This window comes from Thermobia domestica, chromosome 8, assembly GCF_964235325.1.
Source record: "Thermobia domestica chromosome 8, izTheDome1.hap1.1, whole genome shotgun sequence".
NCBI classification, from domain to species: domain Eukaryota; kingdom Metazoa; phylum Arthropoda; class Insecta; order Zygentoma; family Lepismatidae; genus Thermobia; species Thermobia domestica.
Genome location: NC_137461.1, coordinates 270,030,438 through 270,052,802, shown reverse-complemented (window position 1 = coordinate 270,052,802; position 22,365 = coordinate 270,030,438). Strand labels below are relative to the sequence as shown.

The 22,365-nt window shown below is 35.9% G+C and overlaps 1 protein-coding gene across 2 annotated transcripts in view; it reads left to right on the top strand.

Moving 5' to 3' along the window:
* LOC145693621 (interleukin-1 receptor accessory protein-like 1) overlaps positions 1-22,365 on the top strand; it is a 321,166-nt gene that overhangs the window by 275,928 nt on the left and 22,873 nt on the right. For both annotated transcript variants that reach the window (XM_081769777.1, XM_081769776.1), the window contains exons 5-6: positions 10,860-10,993; positions 17,489-17,653. In XM_081769777.1, coding sequence (XP_081625903.1) covers positions 10,860-10,993; positions 17,489-17,653 — 299 coding nt within the window. The remainder of the gene's footprint in view (positions 1-10,859; positions 10,994-17,488; positions 17,654-22,365) is intronic.

Below are 22,365 nucleotides of genomic sequence, written 5' to 3'. Positions count from 1 at the left end.
TTATCTTAAATATTCAGCAAATATTTTGTGTGGTCTATTGTACAGATAGAGAAACGTGACCTACATGAAGTAAGGTTACCATCAGTGCTGTAGTCTTAAAATTTTCACATAGTATGTGCTGTTTTGTGAATATCTACGATTGGCATAAAATACCTATGATAATAGAGAAGGCTTTTTAATTTTTTTTATTTTTTTTTTTAGAATGTACAATGTGATAATTCCTTTAAAATATAAACTCTGTGATACTGTTTATAGTTTAAAAGCAGTTTATGCTATTTTCTTGGTGATGCTTCTGAGATAAGTCACTCCATTAGTAATATAAATGAATGTAGACTCATGTCCAAAATGATTGTCGCATATCTATAACTCTTCTTGTAAGATTATAATTTGATAATGAGTGTGCAGGGTACTTTTAATACTGGTACTATATGTATAATTGGAAAATGTATATTTATGGTAAATTTCATAAGAAAATAATTATAAATACGAAAATTAGAGTGAGTAAAACAAAATGTTGCTAAATGGACAATTATTTTCGTTTTATTGTTGTTATTTACTGCTCTTTTGACATAAAATTTGCCACACACACACACACACACACACACACACACACACACACATATATATATATATATATATATATATATATATATATATATATATATATATATATATATATATATATATATATATATATCTTTGCCGATTATACAAATACTAACATTATAAGAAATACCTGGTGAATTCGTTATCAAATTATATTCCTACAACAAATTTATAGACATGCGACAATAATTTTGGATATGAGTGTACGTACACCGCGAGAAAGAATTTTTTAAAAAAATGTGATGAAGAGTAGGGTGGAAATAGGGATATCACAGTTAAACAAAGTTTCCATATCGATCAGAACAATATGAAGTTGGACAAAGACCGAGGTAACGCTTTTGTGATCGCGAAGTTTCTGCAGTCAGAAAAAAAAAAGGATTATTTCGCATGATCTATGTATTTGAACAACGGCTAAGAATAAGATAGAAAATAAAAAGTAATATGGTTATCACTATAGTCATGACTCGACTAAATAAATAAACTATAAAAGAAACAAAAATATTATTCGCCGTGAAGCATACTCTAATGATTAAGATTAAGCAGAGAGTGTAGGCAATAATGGAATGGGTCATTGGGTCGATTTTTGTCCGGGTCACCCGGGTCTGGGTTTCACTTCTCAGACTCGGTGACTAGGACATAGTCGGTGATCCGGAGACCCAGAAACAGCTGAAATATCTCATCTGCAGCATTGTTGCAGATTTTTCTAATTGATTAATGATGTTTACAGCTTGAGCTCGAACATCTATTTGATTCTCAGTGTGACATTTCTCAAGATACCACGCCATGAATATTTCAAATTCAAATATAATTTTACGTTTATTCGCCTTGCTACGTAGTGGTTTTTGAACATAATCTATACAAAAAGAATTAACAGAACACTATTTGCGCTCATTGGTATCTTTTATATTCTAAACGACAAGTTTTACGGGTCGATTAAACTTAAGACGATACGTCGTAAGAGAAATATGTAGCTTATCTTTTGTTTATTCTGACTCATTTGTACAATGATAAACCTAGTAGTTACGTTTCAGTGCAATGCTTGACATGCAAACGCAAACTACAAGCGACAAAGAAAATTATATTTAGTGAAGAGCCAATAGAGGGAAGAGACTCATTTTGTTAGAACTGCATTAGTAGCTTCACACATAATTACTACCTATATGACGACGTTTTGTCTCCGTGTTATGGGTTTTCACGAAAACTAAAAGCATGATAGTTGTTGAAGTGCCTTAAACTAAAACTTCGAAAAAACGTCCAAGCTGACAGAGTATCAAAAATCATGTTTCGTTTGCTGAGTTCTTTATGTGACTAGCTACAATATACGTCTTGCATAGATGTAACGTTTAATACTTAATATTTATACGATATACTCATACCAGGCAAATGCTGGGGTGGTATCTAATATATAGGTCCCAAGCCCGCTTTCTTCCTTCCCCAATCCTTCTTCTTCCTTCCCTTTCCTCGGATAGTATGCTTGCTGAGGGACGTCATCCCTCAAACGTGACGGGCCAACATGGCCTTAGATGCCGAAAGCCCAGAAATCTAAATAATAATCATACAATATACTGGGTTTTATGGACACTTTTACTTTTTATGACTATCATAGGCGACAAAAGGCCGATCTTTACCCGATCTTTCTCGTTTTGTGCGTAGCGATAGTTGCAGTGATCAATTTCCAGTTGTTAACACTTCCAGCTGTTAACAACTGGTTAGAGAGACCTTTCGATTTAACGTCCCACGATTATGCTCTTTAGGCTAAGGGAGACAGTGAGTATTGATATAACTTCTCTTTGGACAAAGTTTGAATGTTCATATCTTGAATTTGATTGAATTATTTTGAGTATTTTTTTTCTGTACAAAATACTTTGGGAAGACAGGGGGTACGTGCTGGCATCTATTGTTTAATTGAGCCTCCTTTAAAATCACTCAGTGTGCGAGACCTGGGTTCAATTCTCGGCAGGAACTCATGTGGTTCGGATCCCACGTTAAGCTATAGATCCAGATCTCATAATATAGCCTCGCTGCTGAAAGGGACACTGAACTAAAATCCAATCTGAAGTCAGGTTAATAAAAAGACAAGCAAACAGTTTTACTGCTACTTCAAGCCAAATATGTCAACTGCTTCAGAAGAATATTTCTCTCCATTCCAGGAGGAATTAGCGAATCAATTCGGGCTGTGTAAAGAGAAAAAAAATCAAGAGATAAATTAGGTTTGTTGTGAAGGCTCATGCACTAAAAGCCATTCCCTCCCTCCCCCCCCTTGTAGTTTGAACTTACTTTCTGGTTGACAGCGGAAGGAATTTTCCAGCATTTCCAGAGTTAGCGGATTATGAAGAGAAGTACGAAAAACTGAATGAAAAAAGTAGGATGATTTAGCAGAATTGGAAAAACCACCCACCCTTTCCGTCTCAGCGGGGAAAAAACGATGAAATACTTTTTCTACTCGTGAGTTTTGACAGGTTTATGAGACGATGCATAAATGCGTAAAGAGAGAGAAAAATGAAGTGTAACTCATCCGTCATCATGGAAGTATAACTTGGTTCCTTTTTTTTTTTAAAAAAAAAAAAAGAAATCAAATAGTATTTTTTTAATACAAAAAGGAAAAAATAACATGACAAGCGGAAACGAGATCAAACGAGAGAATTTCAAACAGAAAGATCGTTAAAAAGGAGAAAGAAAAACAGAAATAACAAGCTTATATTAATTTGACAGTACTATGAAATCTCATAACAAGAATAGACATCATCTGGTAATTGATAGTATGTTTTTATGTACAGTACACGAATAAATAAAAAAAAACCTATTTCACTAGAAAAGAAGCTGTTCACCTCCTCAAATTTACAACGATCACCATATTTTTCACACCATACAGATTCGTTTTCTTCTATCTTATCGAAAATTACCCATAAAAGTTTATCTTCGTTTTCTTCTATCTTATCGAAAATTACTCATAAAAGTTTATCTTCGTTTTCTTCTATCTTATCGAAAATTACCCATAAAAGTTTATCTTCGTTTTCTTCTATCTTATCGAAAATTACCCATAAAAGTTTATCTTCGTTTTCTTCTATCTTATCGAAAATTACTCATTAAAGTTTATATTCAGTTTCTTCTATCTTATTGAAAAGTACGCATAAAAGTTTATCTTCGTCTTCTTCTAACTTATCGAAAATTACCCATAAAAGTTTATCTTCGTTTTCTTCTATCTTATCGAAAATTACCCATAAAAGTTTATCTTCGTTTTCTTCTATCTTATCGAAAATTACCCATAAAAGTTTATATTCGTTTTCTTCTATCTTATCGAAAATTACCCATAAAAGTTTATATTCGTTTTCTTCTATCTTATCGAAAATTACCCATAAAAGTTTATATTCGTTTTCTTCTATCTTATCGAAAATTAGGGGGACGCGGTGGCTCAGTGGTAGAGCGTTCACCTCTGGTGCTTGGGGTCCCGGGTTCGATCCCAGCCCCCGCCAAGTGAACTTTGTGGTGGACAAACACCGTGTGCGTGGGTTTTCTCGGGGTTCTCCCGTTTCCTCCCACTTTCTTCATTCCACCATTTCATTTATCACTCATCTTCACCGTCTCCTTTAGCCTAACCGGCATAACCGTGGGACGTAAAACTCAAAGATTTCATTTCATTTTTATCGAAAATTACTCATAAAAGTTTATCTTCGTTTTCTTCTATCTTATCGAAAATTACCCATAAAAGTTTATCTTCGTTTTCTTCTATCTTATCGAAAATTACCCATAAAAGTTTATATTCGTTTTCTTCTATCTTATTGAAAAGTACGCATAAAAGTTTATCTTCGTTTTCTTCTATCTTATCGAAAATTACCCATAAAAGTTTATCTTTGTTTTCTTCTATCTTATCGAAAATTACTCATAAAAGTTTATATTCGTTTTCTTCTATCTTATCGAAAATTACCCATAAAAGTTTATCTTCGTTTTCTTCTATCTTATCGAAAATTACCCATAAAAGTTTATATTCGTCTTCTTCTAACTTATCGAAAATTACTCATAAAAGTTTATATTCGTTTTCTTCTATCTTATTGAAAAGTACTCATAAAAGTTTATATTCGTTTTCTTCTATCTTATCGAAAATTACTCATAAAAGTTTATCTTCGTTTTCTTCTATCTTATCGAAAATTACTCATAAAAGTTTATATTCGTCTTCTTCTAACTTATCGAAGAGTACGCATAAAAGTTTATCTTCGTTTTCTTGTACGCATAAAAATTTACCCCCAAAATAATGTTATTTTGGTCTGTTCGATGTGATCTTTCGATTGATAATATGTCCTATCTTTAGATAAAGCTATAATTAAACTGTAGACACAATTTTGGACAATTGACCATACAGTATACTGTCATCTTGCTAGCGTCATAATCTTAAACTTGATGCGAGTTTAGTTCAGTATTGCATTCATCTTAGTAGATGTCGTGGTTGTCGTGCATCAAATTTTAGATTTAAAACAAATCGTTTGTCTCGAAAAGTATGCATGACAATTTACACACACCCGAATCATTCATCGATTTCTCGATATCTATCGATAGACATATGTCTCATCTTTAGAGAATTTCTGGGGCCGCGGTGGCCTAGTGGTGGGGTTACGGTAGTTCAGTGGTAGATCGCTTATCTCTGATGCGTGGAATCCCTCGGTCAATTCCCGGCCAAGTAGGTTTGTGGTGGATAATATAGTGTCCGTGGGTTTTCTCGGGATATTTCTATTTCCTCCCAGATTCTCATTCTATCAATTTAACAAAAAGCCTGTGCGTGTAGCGGTGCGGTCCGAGGCGGTAGGCTGACAATTGTGAGGTTAAGCCCATTGAGGGTTCGAACCCCTCTGAAGTAAGAACGGAATTTTAATTGTTCTCGATATTTCTGAGTTCGTGTCCTTGTTGTGTTCGGAATACGTGGAAAGGATGTGAAGTGTCATTGGCGAACAAAAGAAAAGTGGTAGAGCTGAGCGTTTACTTCGGTGCGACGGGTCCCTAGTTCGATCCCAGCTCGTGCCAAGTAAGCTTTGTAGTGGACAGACAGTTTTTTCGAAGTTTTCCGCTTTCCTCCCACTTTCTTCATTCCGCCATTTCATTCATTTCTCATTTTCACCATCTCCTTTAGCCTAGCCAGTGTAAGCATGGGGCGTAAAACTCAAATATTTCATTTCATTTACAAAGTTTCTTTATTTACTTTAACTTTTGCTATATTTAACGGACTTCGTTTGACAAATCGACAAAAATGTTGAAAATCCTGTTGACTTACAGCTAGACATTTACAAGAAAAATAAACCCTTTTCAATTTTTTTTTTTTTTTTACTTTCTTAAATCTAATTTCCTTTTTAAATGAAAATTAAGTTAAAGCTGAAGCTAAGCTGTACCATATTCTCAGTGGAATACTACAAATTCTCATTTATTATCGTTAAGGTAATTATTTTCGTAATTTGCATTAGACGAAGATTCATTTCCATGAATAGGATTTCGTTTCTTCCCTTTCTTCTTCTTCTTTCTTTCTTTCTTTCTTTCTTTTCTTCTTCTTCTTCTTCTTCTTCTTTTTTTTGCTAGCTACTTTTTCCTCTTGTGATCTTTTGAAGGAAATGAGACAGAAAACGGTAAATTGTATAAATCCGGAAAGTAGAGAGTCATGTTTGAAGTATCGTATATATAATTCATTGATTTAGATCACCAATTTTCAGCCGATGAATCGCGAATGGAAGTAAGCGGGTTTTCCACACTTGTATCTGTGATCTCAATATCACCCAACGTGTTGACCTTTCATCACCCCCTTGACTATCAATCTCATTACTAAAATCAGGAAATTGAATGAAAGAGGATGGTAGGCAAACTCGGCAAATAGTATTTTTAAAAAGTCATTTAAATAGCATAGGTAAATGATGTGATGCAAAGGCGATTATAGAATTCTAGTAATAGGGTTAACGTAAAGCCTTTCTGTTTCAAGTATGCCCCTATTGGCGCTGCTGTCGTTGTGTATTTTCCCGTACCTCCCTCAAAAGAGGAGGGGCAGGTTGCTGTAGACAAGATTTTTCAGTGGTTGGATGCGGACAGAGTTGCCACATTGAATTACTTTACGGACTTAGCTGTGCACTGTTTCGGTTGGCCATAGTAGTCTACGATCTTCATTCGCCAAGCCCAAACGATTGAATGACAACTTATCAACACAGCGAATGTCATTCATTTCTTTCCCGAAAAACAAAGGGAAGATTTCTTCTGTAAAAGGGCGTTGGGGAGGGACCGAGGTATTTTTCACATATTTTCCGAGGACACACTTGAAATAAAAGGCTCTAGCTAGCATGAGATATTGTAATATTAGGAAGTTAACGGTTACCTTACAGATAATGTATTATTTATTAGTTATGTCTAGAGGGGGAGACAAAATATGAAGAAGAAATATGAAAATTAGAAGTCCGAAATATGAAAAATATGAAATTTTAATTATATAATTTCAAAAACAAGTATATATATAAATCACCTTACATTGTTTTAATGTTTAAGCTCAGTTTTGCTGAACACAGAAAAATAATTAAATATTTTAGAATAGTGTTTAGGAAATCAATTCTGTTCTTTATACAGGGTGTTTCAAAACAACACCAACAACGTTTGGGAGATGATTTCTGCTGACACCAAGGTAAGACGAAAACTGTAGGCTAACCTGGGTGCACAAATGCTTTCTTTCGGAGTTATAGGCTGCCGAAAACATGTAAAAAAAAATGAAGTTTAAAACTACATAGTTTCAAAACTATAGGACCTACCGTAGTCGGGTCAAGACTTCCGTAGGAACTAATATGAGCGCTATCCAAAAATACATTTTTCAGAATCCTGCAGTACTCAAGCAACAATTTTTAAAGAGGGAGTTAGGCTACAGGTATATAATTTGATATACTCACCAACTACCTATATAAAAATCGTTGCGGAAGTATCGCAGCATTCTGAAACATGGATATTTGGATAGGGCACATACTAGTTCCTAGGTGAAGTCTTGACCCGACTATGATAGGTCCCATAGTTTTGGAGCTATGGGCCTTTAAAGTTCATTTTTTCATGTTTCCGACAACCTGTAACTCCGAAACGAAGCATTTGTGCACCCAGGTTGGGCTATACTTTTCGTCTTATCTTGGTGTAAGGAATCACCTCCCAAACTTTGTTGGTGTTGTTTTGAAACATCCTGTATATTTTTAGGAAAAAAATTTGTTAACCCGATTAAGTAAATGAAAGAGAAAAATACATTTTTCCAAAATAGAAGTATTTTAGTAAAGTAAGAAAAAAGTTTTACCGGTACATATCCATTGTTTTGTAATGTCATTGTGTGTTTCAGCTTTGTTTACGTAATAAACGATATTTTTTAAAGTGTACTGAATAATTGGTGTTCATGCTGTTATCTTTTGTATGTATGTAGTTTTTAATGTATTGTTCCAAAGGAGAATTTACGTTGTATTTTACAAAAAAAAAAAAAAATAATAATAATAATAATAATACTGTTTACATGAAAACTAGCTGACCATAAAACTTTTACAATATTTGCATTTTCATGTGATTGTTTTTTGTTTGTTTTTGTTTTCTTTCAAATACTTCTTTCTCTGCTTTGATACCGATAGCGCACAGCATTTTCTCTTCTACAGTTCTTCGTATGCTAAGTAAAAGAAGAGAAGTATGCTCTTTCAGTACGCTTCACATAATCTTAAATACTGCATCGTCTGGCGTCTTGAATATTGCATGGAGCTTCTTCAAAGAGAAGGATTTAATTTTCTGGTGCTTGTGAATAAATTATAGGAAGCGTTTCTCGCCAAGTTTTGAAGTTTGTACTGAGTTGTCTGGGATAATAATGTTCGAAATACGAGATCCTTCTAGAGAAGGTTTCCGAAAAACGATGAACGTTTGGAGCAAATAGGTTTCAAAATGTAGTCTTAATAGAAAAATCAATATGTTTTGTTATTGCGAAAATAAAATTTTAAAAAAATGAAAATCCTTCATTAATTTTTGCTAACTTCGATTCCACGTTCCTTAGAAACCAAGGGCTATACATCATAACACAAAGTTATTACAGATGCATAAGCTTGCTAAGTTCTACCACCAGCAACCAGCAGGATTTTTTTTTCAGGGGGGGAAGTCAAAATACCATTACAAGGGGAGGCAAAAAACTGATGACAGAGATGTGCACAGACTAGTGGTGGGCACAAAAAACGTTTTTTTTGGTTATAGGTTTTAAGGAAAACTGAAACCGGTGTTTGAAAATTTTAAAAAGTGGTTTTTCACAGAAACCGGTTTCGGTTTCCTCCACACACAGTTCGGTTTTTCACCGAAACCGGTTTCGGTTTTCTCCATAAACCGGCTCGGTTTTTCACGTGATCCGATTTCGGTTTTCTTGAAAACCGATTCCGCTTCTTTTTTTTTCAAAATTGGTTCTATTTCAAACCAGAATAGTGTTTTGTTATTCTCCGGAAACCCGAATCCGTTTCCACAGAAATAGTTTTATGTGTTTTCCAAAAGTTTTCGCCGGAACGAGTTTCGGTGAAAAAAACAAAAGTGGTTTTGGAGAAAACCGAAATGTCGTTTTTTCGGAGTTCGGTTTTTCTAGAAACCGGTTTTGCCCATCCCTAGCACAGACTTATTTGGAAGTAGGGGAAACAACAAGTGCAGCAGTGTTGCCAACAACCGCATAGTTTCCCTGCGTCTCCAACGCTTTGGAGACCTAACTTTTGGAAATATCCTCATATATTGTATTCTATCAGTACCACACGTATTGATATTTTACAAGAACTGTATTTTTGTTTGAGAACTGTTTGCAGTAATTAAAATAAAACTTATTATAATTGAAATGAAATTTCTAAGTTTACGTGCCACGATGGAGCGCTTTAGGCTAAAGGAGACGGCTGTACACTGAGTCATCGTGCCCCTATATTATCATTATTAATCTAAAAATTTAAATTTTGTTTTAGGATAGTTTGTAAAAGAATTGCTTGGTATATTCTTGTTGTTATTTGATTTAGTCTTTCCTATTTCTTTTACTGAAGTAGTAAAATTTAAAATTCTAACCTGCCTAAATAGACAAAGTTATTATTGTTATTTTGATGTTGTACGTAGTAATCCGAAATAAAAAATGAGAACAGCAATATAAACTTATATGAGACTTCAACCTGTAACTTCACGTGCATTTCGAATCACATACAAGTAAGCTCTTAAAGGCAAAGAATGTGATAGAAGATTCGGCCAAAGCCATAAGAAGGGATGAATAAGTAAGAATGCATATTAAAGAATATTAAAGGTGGATATTAAAGGAAGGCATGGAAGTTTATAAGATACAATGGACCATTCAATCACGGACTTAATCTTCAGTAACATTGTCGAAATGTTCGTGAACTGAAACCAATTTTAGGGGAACGCGGTGGCTCAGTGGTAGAGCGTTCACATCCGGTGCTTGGGGTTCCTGGTTCGATCCCAACTCGCGCCGTGTGGACTTTGTGGTGGACAAACACCGTGTTCGTAAGTTTTCTCGGGGTTCTCCCGTTTCCTCCCACTTTCTTCATTTCACTCATCTCTCATCATCACCGTCTCCTTTAGCCTAACCGGCATAACTGTGGGACGTAAAACTTACAGATTTCATTTTGATTTTTGAAACCAGTTTTCTCATTGAAATTAATGTAAATACAATTAAACCGTTTTAGTTACATAAACATGGTATTGGGTAACACGGTGGTAAAGCGCTTATTCCTGCGTGGGGCCTCTAGTTCGATCCCCGGCCAAATAAATTTGTGGTGGACAACGTCGTATCCGTAGGTTTTCTCGGGATACTCCTGTCTCCTCCCACATTTCATTCCACTGCTTCTTTCATTATCATTGTCTCCCTTAGTCTAACGGACATAATTGTGGGATGGTAAAAACTGAAAGATTTCATTTAATTGCATTTCAAAAACATGGTATTGTAGGTATTTTCTTTTACATTTTAAAGTTTTTTTCCCCTATGTGGAGTACAGAATTAAAATTAACGTTGTCCTCTTTAAATACAAATAAGTAACTTTAAATTAACAAACCATTATCATTAATAAGAAACACACACACTAACACACACAAATGAAAAAAAAAAAGCAGTTAGATTTTTGTACACAAAACTCTGTGGGTACTATTGAGGGCATAAGTACCCCGAAAATATTGTTCGTTAGCCGAGGGGGAAAATATTCTCGAAACTTGTCGATAAACCGATTTGTGTACACAAGATACTAACTAATTGTGTTTGTATATTTCAGAGAGGACAACCAAATCGTTGGAGCATATCTGCTGATCCACGATGTTCAACCAGAAGACTTCGGGGAGTATATGTGCCACATAAGTAACAGCGATGATCAAATGCTTGAGTTGACTGTGTGGCTCAAACAAGAAGGTAAGACGAAAGTATTGTAGTTATTTGCTTATTTGTTAAGTTGATTGGATTGTTTTCCAGTTTGATGTGCTTTTTCAACACTGAAACTATATGAAATAGGACCTACTACCGAATCAGCTATAGTATGTTCACTCAATAGCAGTGCCATTCGCTAATCCCATGCTGATTTTCACAACAGCATCGTTTCCTCTCTTGATCCCTCTTTTGATCACATTTCCGGGGAGACCTGCACGGGCCGAATTTTTCGGCCCAAGCCCAATCCAGCCCGAATGTACGTAGACCCGGCCCAGCCCGGGCCCGAAAAGTTTTGGAGATTTTCGGCCCAAGCCCGGCCCGGCCCGATGTTTTTTTAAAACTCTTGGCCCAAGTCCGGCCAGGGCTCGATAAATTTTCGAAGTTTCATTTTGTAACATTTTTCACGGGCACACTTCTTCAACGTTTGCCTTAATTCTAATTATCGTTTAACGAATGTGAATAATAATTAAAGAATTGCAATTAATCGGCCCACCCCGGCCCGACCTGAAGACAAATCAGTGTCGGCCCGCCCAAGCCCGGCCCGGTCCAAAGAAATAATAGAGTCGGCCTGCGAGCCGGGCCGGGCTTCGGGTCTCGGGCCAGGCGCGGCCCGTGCAGGTCTCTAGTTGCAACTTCTTAATACGTACTGTGTCTGTTCATTCTTCCCAATATTATGGCTAATTGTGAAACAGATGTCAGGCATTGTAAGAACAAGGAAACTGGTCTTGGGAACGGGGAATCGATCACTCACTTAAAGAACAGTATTTGGAAATGTGGCAATTAAGACTCCATGTGGAGTTCACAAGCGACTGTCAACTGTTTCAAATGAGGGTTCTGATTGGCCATTTAGTTATCGGGGGTTTTTCCTCAAGATCCCTCCGATGACAACTTATTTATTGCACGAGCCACCACCAAGGGCGCCCATCAGAGGAGGCAGAGGGGGCGCTTGCCCCTCTAGAGGAAATTATACTTCGGAAGATCGAAAACCCAATAGAATTTTTAGAATAGTTACAGCAAAATTTTCAACTATATTTGAAATGTCTCTTGTACTTGCCCCCCCTCTGGAAACCACAACATAGGCGCCCTTGGCCACCACATTAGAAGGAGGCATTCTTTATATACGAACTGCACTAGAAACGAACGTACCTCCAACAATGTATAAGAAGGGAAATTTTGAACTAAAATTTCAGCAGGATTCTCTTACAGGCTGTTAAGTTATAGCCCCACAAGAGTGGTGTCATTTGAAAGCCAATTCTATAGAAAAGGATAGCATGTATGAATCAGAACTAGTGCTGGGCACAAAAACAGGTTTTTCGATTTTTAGGAAAACCAAAATCGGGTTTTGAAATTTAAAAATCGGTTTTTCACCGAACCCGGTTTCGGTTTTCTCCAAAACCTGGTTCGGTTTTTCCCAGAAACTGGTTTCGATTTTCTCCAAAAACCGGTTCCGTTTTTCACCGAAACCGGTTATCAGTTTTCTCCAAAAACCGGTTTTTCACCGGATCCGGTTTGGTTTTTCTTCAAAACTGGTTCCGGTTTTTTTCTTTCAAAATGGGTTCTATTTCAGATCAGAATAATGTTTCGGTGTTCTCCGGAAACTGATTCCCTTTCCACAGAAGTAGTTTTATGTGTTTTCCAAAAGTTTTTTTTTAACCGAAAGCAGTTTCGGTGAAAACCGAACCGATTTTGAAGAAAACTGAAACCGCATTCGGTGAAAAAACCGAACCGGTTTTGAAGAAAACCGAAATATCAATTTTTCGGATTTCGGTTTTTCTAGAAACCGGTTTCCGGTTTTTATAAAAACTGGTTTTGCCCATCCCTAATCAGAACCCTACAAGAAATACGTATAAAGTAAGAGCGAGCAGTAACTGTTTACATCTAGCCCAAAAGTTATGGCGTCTAACTTTTGAACGTGATTACGTCAGAAGATAGGCAGGGATTGGTGTGTGTAGAGTAGTCTATAGATTATCGGAATACTAATTGATGGTCTATTACAAAGAAAGAAGAAAAAATGTAGCATGTTCTTCAAAATTGTGTTCATTCACCATGTTGTTTGTAGTTGCCAAAACAATAGGGAGTACATGTTTCCTGTGGCATGCCGATACATTACGGGAAAAATTGATACACTACCTGTGACTGATTCATTGGTTGATTTGGAATTTAGCATACTTTTTTTAGCACCGAGGCTATATAAGGTGTAGATCTATAACTTAGCAAGGGATCCGAACCACACGAGCTTCCATTGGGAACCAAACCCGGGTCTTCCGTACCGTAGACGCGTCCACTAACAGTACAGCCACGAGGAACTCCCCGTTTATGTATTACTGTACATTATATTTTTTTTTTTTTAAAAAAAAAAGAAGAAAGTAAAAGAAAAATAGAGTTTCTAAAACAGTTGCACATGAATGCTTACATTAACTAATGCCATTTCGTCGTTTCCGGTATTTACTAAGAAAAAATAGTTCTATAAATTTTTCACAGAACGGAAAAATAGTTCACGCTAATCTTCCCGACGTCAGTTCTACTGACGTTGTAAGGAAATGTATATACATATGTGTGGGAAAAACAGAAAATAGCAGGAGATTCTGCTTTGTTTTTCCCAGGACGTGAGTTTATACATACGTTGTAGAATCTTAAATAGTTCGTTTCTTCTTTCCTTTTCTAGAAATATAAAGATAGAAAACACTTAACTGAATTTCCGATAGTTCTATGGAAACATTTAGAAGCTGTATAATGTGAGGGAGAAATATAAACAAGCGCAGGCATTTCGACAGAAGCCTTTTAGCAAGAAAAGGGAAAGAAAAGTGTATTCTGTGTACTGATGAACAAAGAATTACGAAAAGGATAAAATATTTCGTTTTAGCATTGCAGGTTTGCCAACTGGCAACGTTGGCTTTGTGTTGTAATTGGCCCCTTTGCCGAGCATTTGCCAATCAACTTAATTGCCAACGTTACCTATACGTTGTAATGGGCCGCTTTACTGACAAGTGAGTATTTGCCAACCATCTCAGTTATGAGCGTTCGCCCTATATTGTAGTTGGCCGCTTTGTCGAGAATTTGCCAACGTTGACCCTACATTGTAATTGGCCGCTTTGCCGCACATTTGCCAACCAACTCAATTCCCAACGTCGGTCCTATATTGTAATTGACCGCTTAGCCGAGCATTTGCCAACTATTTCAGTTGCGAACGTTGGCCCTGCATTGTAGTTTTCCACTTTGCCGAGCATTTGCCAACATCGGTCCTACATTGTAATTGACCGCTTAGTCGAGCATGTGCCAACCATCTCAGTTACCAACGTTGGCCCTACATTGTAATTGGCCGCATAGCCATACATTTGCCAACCATCTCAATTGCCAACGTTAACCCTAACGTCTGTAACTTAATTTGCGCTTTGCATAATATTTTTGTTTTAAATAGATGTATATTTCATTGCATGTTTATGCTTACTTATGTAGAAACTTCTTATTAAGCCTTATAAACGTATTACATACAGTTTCTGTTAATTTTTCCCATTAATATATATATAACTTCAAAGTATGGTGTGGGTCAGGTGCTTACTACGTTTGCTTTATTGCGCATCGCTAGTCTTTTTTTAACAGTATGATAGTGCACAGTATGTTATCATTGTTATATAACATACTGATGGACTTAATCCTAGACCAGTCATTTCCAGCTAACCGAGGTATGACGTAGCACGCTTATACAATCAGAGAAAATACAGTGAGGCATACTTTGAACAAAGGAGCGAGAAGAAGATAAAGCAGGAGAACGTTGGCAGATCTATTCCATGGATCCACGAGTACTATTTAATATATCTGCGAAACCATAGACTATGCTATCGACACTCTTGTGTACTTGTCAGTACCGCCTTTTATTAGCGCCAGATTTACTACCTGCGCTAGATTTCCCTCTCCATGTAATTTACTGAGATAGAGAGCAGAGAGCTGCGACGTTACAGGATTCCCTCAAAGGCCATGAGAAACGTTATCTCGTATTCCTGTTCCTCTTACAATCCTGTTGGCAGTTTATATCATTAGTAGGCGAAACAGGAACTCCTTTTGGCATATTTGTTTCACGTACAAGTGTGTTGGCAATTTATATTATCTCTATCTCACTTTGGATGTAGGCGAGCCAGGACTTTCTATTTGGCCTATTATTTTTGTTACAGCTCTGCTGGCAATTTTTGCCTGTATCATTATCTCTTGTCTCATCTTAGATGTAGGCGAAATAGGAATTCCTTTTTAGTCTATTTCTATTTCACTTACATGCCTGTTGTCAATTTATATATTTATTTCATCTTAGATGTAAACACTTAAAAAACCGTCCCAATGAGCACCTTCGATCTGATAGTGGCCGAATTCGTAGTTGCGGGCTAATCGTAAGCCGACAAGAGCCCAATATATTATTAGGAAGCCATTTGCTGATAATGGTAGTAATGTAAACTTACGTTATGTATACATTGAAATAAGTTGGTTTAAATTATATGAAACCTTACGTTTTGCTTTTCTTTATGTATAATAGTTTAATTCGAGGTACTGTAGCTTCGGCCTCATCCAGCTCAGCAGTGATAGAAGTCAGATCGATAATTAAAAAAAAAAAAAAAAAAAACCTTATCGCGGTAAGCTGGGGAAGAAAGTTTCGTACACCTTCAGAAAGTTGTATGTAAGAATTAGTACATTATAATTTATTTATTTATAATTTCATAATTTATTTATCGATACAAGAGGCATTATTGTCCAATTATTTTGTCTGTGAAACTTGAATACATAATGTAAAACTTGAATAAATAAATAAATTATAGTGATGCTGGTGCTTGAATATAGAATATCAAATTAAAATAAAACATTTTCCTTACTTTTTTTATACAAAATATTTAATATTAGTATTTTAAATGACTTTTCAGAACAATTAAATATGTCTACATCTTTATAACCCTTACTGATTTTATTGTATGTAGCACAAATTCTACATGTAGGTGACATATGCAGTGCATTTGCATGTGCCTTCTTGCAGTATAACATGCCACGATTTCCCGTGTGTTTTGAGGGATGGAATCTGGATCATTATTTTTGCCATTGTGTCTGTACAGTCTATTTTGTTGTGCAAAAGTCTGTGTAAGAGAAGGAGATCGTTCAACGTCCGTCTTTGTTCAAGTGTCTGAAGTGTAAAGTTATCAAGTAAATTGTCATACAATTCGTATTTTGGGTAAAATCCTGTCCTTTTGTATGTGAGAAAACGTAAGAATATGCTTTGTAGCCTATCTGTTCTATTTTGTGCCTATGTGTTTTCACAGAAGTGTTCCAAATAAGTGAGACATATTCAAGTTTGCACCTTACATAAGAAAAGTAAAAAGCTCGTAGTGTTATCATTCGTAAATTCATTTGTTGTTCTGATAAGAAACCTAAAGTTTTTATATGCATCCTGGGTGACATTTGCCATATGATGCGAAAAGATTATTATTATTATTATTATTATTTGTTAAATATCACACCTAGATCTTGAATTGTCTCTAATTTTTGTAAACTTGCTCCATTGATCGAGTAAGTGAAGTCATACTTTTTTCACATCTGCTGTATGGTATGGTTTTACACTTATTAATATTTACTTCAACACAAATTAAACATAACTTTCTTACAAGGCTATCTATATTCTTTATTATAAATTAACGAGAAATGTTACAGTTTCGGAAGTATATCACTTCCTTCTTCAGACTACTACTCCAACTCTCCTACTTCTTCAGAGTTGCAGTAGTAGTCTGAAGAAGGAAGTGATATACTTCCGAAACTGTAACATTTCTAGTTAATTTATAATAAAGAATATAGATAGCCTTGTAAGAAAGTTATGTTTAATTTGTGGATGGACACAAGGCCTTTTTATAAAAAATATCTATAATATTTACTTCAAGCCTACTGCTAGTACACTATTAGGAAGCATTTTTCCCTTAGCTTGTGTATCTTCCCCTGATAAAATTTATATTATTATTATTATTATTATTATTATTATTATTATTATTATTATTATTATTATTATTATTATTATTATTATTATTATTATTATTATAATAACCGATGTGCCACCACTGCTCGAATTATTGAAGCTGCTGTGTTTGAATAAACATAGTTTTAATAAAATTATTTGTTCGCCAAGTAAGTTACGTACTTGTGTTTTGCAAGACTGCAAACACGAAAATAAGCTTAATGTCGGTGTTGAAGTATAGTTACGGTGATGATATAGTAATATTGTTGAAAGTGTGCCAACTGAAGTCCACTTCCCAACGTCAATTACTAGCTTCTCTCAGAATACAAGAAAAAAACAACCAGCAGCAAAGAAATCGTGCAAAACTCGTAACTGTTTTGTATATACAAGAGGCCAATTATTTTTGTGGTCATGCAATTAGTGTTTTGCTGTTGTTGTTGTTGTACTCTTGCTTGTAATAACCATTGACAAAATATTATTTTATACCTTTCTTTCTTGAACAGTAATCCGCCAACCAATAATACGAGACCAGTTGTTCTACAAACGAACGTTACTTCTTGTGGGGCTCTTTGGGTTGTTCCTTATTGCGCTGGCGACCATCTATTTTCGATGGAGGATAGATGTATTGTTGTTTTGGAAAGACCGATTTGGCAAAGAAGAAACAGCTGGTAAGTATAAACAAAATAAAGATTAACAATGATACAATTTACATTGAAATATTACGAGGGTGATTCAGAAAGTAATGCCTCCAAGGTGATACCTTTATTTGTATTTGACAGATAGCACCGATATAGGTATCAGTGGAAAGCTTGCAATGTCAGCTATAAATGGTGGCATCATTTTTCAACATAGTCCCCATTACGGACAATACACTTGCACCAACGCAAAACAAGGTTTTTCATGCCGTCGGCGAAGAGTTGTAGTGTCTGGTGGAAACTAGGGATGGCCAGAACCGGTTCCTGGTAGAACCGGTTTTCGGGTCTGAACGGATCCGGTTCCGGAACCGGTTTTCGGATCCAGGTATGTAACCGGTGTTACGGATATAGGTCTGCAATAAGTTCTTCGGATCCAGGTTTGGAACCGGTTCTTCGGATCCAGGTCTGGAACCAGTTCCCAAGATCCTGTTCTGGAACCGGTTTTCGGATCCATCTGGAACCGGTTCTGTAAACCGGATATCCGGCTGGAACCGGAACTTTGTGGCCATTCCTACGCTAAACCCGAGCTGCTGGCAGACTGTGAACAGTGTGCTAGATGAAATGGTGGAAGCGACAGCCAAGCGCCCAATCAAACTCATTGGCTAAATAGGCAAACTTATTTGGCTAAACACCCACTGGTAGACCAAATATTTTTTTCTGGGGGCACAAGCGGGTCTGGGCGGGGAGGGCACAAGCGCATGGTCCTCTTTGCAGTGTTTTGAAGGTGAACTTGTGCCTCCTTTACGGGTCTTTGGGGGTTTTCGGATCCAGGTCTGGAACCGGTTCTGAAAACCCGATCTCCGAGAACCGGTTCCGCAGGAACCGAAACTTTGTGGCCATCCCTAGTGGCAACACCATTGCCGAACTGCTGCTTCCACGTCCGCGTCACAACTGTGACGTTGGTCCTTCAGATGATCCTTAAGTTAGGAGAAGAGTCAAAAGTCGCAGGGCGCAAGATCCAGAATATAGGCAGGATAAGGCATAATGTCAACAACACTTTGCCAGCAGATGGGACAACTTTGAAGTTTTCGGCGGAGGAGAGGACGTGTGGCGGTACTCCATCGACTGATTCTTCGTTTCCGGGTTGTTATGGTGTACCCACAACTCGTCTCCGGCGATGAATGTTTCTGGGCGCATAACCTCCCGCAATCAATAGTTTCGCACGTCACTACTGGATGTCATGAATTACTCCATTACTCTGGAACGAGAAGCTTTAGGAAGGTGAAACAAGTGACATTCTATAGCTTAATTATCAGTGCATTAATAATAAACAGTTCAGAATGTTTGTAGTACTATTGCCAAGTAGTGGGCTCGGAGGCATTACTTTTTGAATCATCCTCGTAATAATAAAATGTCACTCTTGAATGCAGCAATCATAAACGGTGTTTGTTTTAGTGCTGAGTGCATTCTTTTTAGTTCGAATGGAGTGTCTTCATCTTTTCGTTGTTAAGCGTTTTTACCATTCTCATTCATCACGTTTTTCCTTTTAATTTCGAAAATAACGCTAAGAGAATTGCTACAATGCCTGTAGCAGAAATGTCCATTTCCTCCAAGATCATAAGCCACATTTTCTTGTTTTTGTGTTCCTTTTACAGCCTTGTTGACAATGTATATCATTAGTAGGCGAAACAGGAACTCCTTTTAGCCTATTTGTTTTCGCCTACAAGTATATTGGCAATTTATGCCGTTTCTGTATCTCACCTTACATGTAGGCGAGCCAGGACTTCCTGTTCGGCCTATTCTTATTGTGACTACAGCTCTGTTGGCATTTTTTTTAAAAATCATTATCTCTGTCTCATTTTAAATGTAGGCGAAACTGGAATTCATGTTTGGTCTATTTCTGTTTCTCCTACAGGCCTGTTGGTAATGTATATCATTATCTCTACCTTATTTTACATGCAGGCGAAACAGAAATTCTTGTTCGGACTGTTTTAACTTTTGGATCAAAATATTGGATTTCAGATTCTTATGCCATGGAGAGTACTTAATTGTTTGTGTGCTTACGAAAACTATATTTATTCATTTCAAACTTAATTTACAAAGTTGAATGTATGAGAAGAGTATGTTTTTCTCATGGACAGTGGTCTTGCCATTTGTTATCCCCAACGTTGTAAATGTTTTTTACAGTATTTAGCTCTCTAATGGTTGTCCATTTGTTTTCTTACTTTTTCATCCGGTGTGAGGCTTAATTCTCTCTCCGGAGTATTAACCTTTTGTGGTCTGGAACCCGGAAGATCAATAGTTGAGGGACCAATTTCACTTAACTAGATCACTAAAGGTTAATAGCAGTCGGAAGCCAGATTGCCTTCAAAGGTTATCTGTACGCCAAGATCCATAAAGTGTTACACAAGAAAGGCAATTCTGATTCTAAGGGAGAACAGTTCTTTTCTCGGTGTCGTTTTCTTAAGGATAGGTCATAATAGAATCACCGTTGTTGGTTCTTCTTCTTCTTCTTCTTCTTTTTATTATTATTATTATTATTATTATTATTATTATTATTATTATTATTATTATTATTATTATTATTATTATTATTATTATTATTATTATTATTATTATTATTATTATTATTATTATTATCAGGAATCACAAAAGTTTCATAACAACGGGATAGCATCGGAAAAATGGCAAAAGGACTTTGAAAAAAATGATACCGTTACATACTACCTCTCAAAAGTTTTCGAACACCCCGGATTTTTGTAACCATGTTCTGTAATCCTATTATTTTGGCACAAGAACTTTACCGCCTTGCATCAGAGATACTCCTGCCTAATTAGCATCAAATTTGACGACAGTTGAATCCAGGTCTGAGAGGTAATGCAGATGGTATGTCAAATTATAATTCTTAAAATTGAAACCAAAAAAGACAATGTGAAGTAGATATTGCATAGTATAAACAAAAGTGTGGTAGGTGAGGCAAAATGTTAGTTTTGTTTGAAAAGTGTAGACATAGAGGGTCAATGCAGTGACAAAAATTTGAAACAAAGTAGTTTTCTAAATGTTGCAGTTCTTTATAGCTTATTGATATGCTAACGTTTAAAACACCAAAAATGTTTACGATGGTTTCGTATGCTCCATTGTTGCTCGTTGAAATAGTAACGACGAACATTATATATACGCTTTCACTGAGTGACAATGGAGCAGAGAAGGATGTATATTGACCGTCTAAAAAAATTTCAAAAAATGGCATTTTTAGCTTTTTTAAAGCCAGCATATCTATAAGGTAAAAAAACTGCAAAATTTTGAAAACTGATTTTTCTTTCAAATTTCTGTCACTGCATTTCCTCACTGTATCTACATCGTTCAACAAAACTAATTTGTTGCCCCGCCTTGCAAAGTTTCGTTTTATTCTATGTAATCCTATATATATATATGAAATATCCTATTTTGGCCTCAGTTTTAAGAATCGACATATCATCTGCAGTACTTCTCAGATCTTGATTCAACTATCGTCAAATTCTGTGCTTTAGGGCAGGAGTGCATCTGATGCAGAGCGGTGAAGTTTTCGTGCCAAAATAATAGGTTCACAGTAGATGGTTACAAAAATACGGGGTATTCGAAAACTTCTGAGCGGTACCGGTAGTGTATATGTGGTTTCATAGTGTTATTTTAAAATCACAATCAGTATATTCTCAGCTTTGACCTGCAAACGCTCAATACATTTTAATATATAACACAAAATTATATTTTGACGAAGTAAGGGATATTTAAATAGATTAGAAGAAATTGGCAAAATCAGACAATTAAAATTCCAGTTCAGACAGAAAAAAATGATTCCCATTTAAATCAACGCGCGCAGTTACTCAACACTGTTAATATTTGTACAAGGGCAAAATGAGACATTAACAAAAAGAGAGGAGTAATTTATATGTTTCGAATAAAAGTACAGTCGCTTACCGTCATGGGTAAAATGCTTACTTTTAGTGTGTGGGGGTCACAGGTTCAAATTACTAGGATTAGAGCGCCGAGAAATGATTTGGATTTTCCTTTAATCGGTAAATCCTGTCCTTTATGACCTCGTTGCGTCATATTATATATATTATATATATATGGACATATATAACAAATCACAATCACACTTTTTTTTCTAATACCATATTTTTCTTCGTAACCTTGTTACAGCAATGTAAGACACGAAAGTGTGTAACCTTGACCTCTGGCGGTATATTGACGCATTATATAAAAAAAAAAGCCTAGTTACTGGAATTATGAGATACTTAGAAAATAACAGTTGAATGCCCTTATCTACTGCGCAGCAAAACTTTTTATTGTGGTATATAGAACTGTTTAAATTTTATTTGCTTCCAAGAATGGAGCTTCTTTCGAAATACTGTATATATAATAGACAAAAGTTACTGAAACAAACTACGTAATGTGTACAAAGCAGGCTATTGAACTGTTCGGAAAAAACTTTTTTTCCCTCTCGTTTTCTGTTTCGGGTGGTAATAAAGGTTTCATCATAACCAACATGTATTGGATGGGAGATTTTTCTAGGCAACTGGAGTGTTGAAATGCTTGCATTTCTTTTAAGCGATTATGAAGGTTAATGTAACTGGCACAGAAGTTTTTGAAAAGTACCACAGATTTATTCCACCTATCTACCTACTCCTTATTTCAGTGAATGTCATGCAATGCGTGCGTTTTTTTTTTTTTTTTTTTTTTTTTTTTTTTTTTTTTTTTTTTTT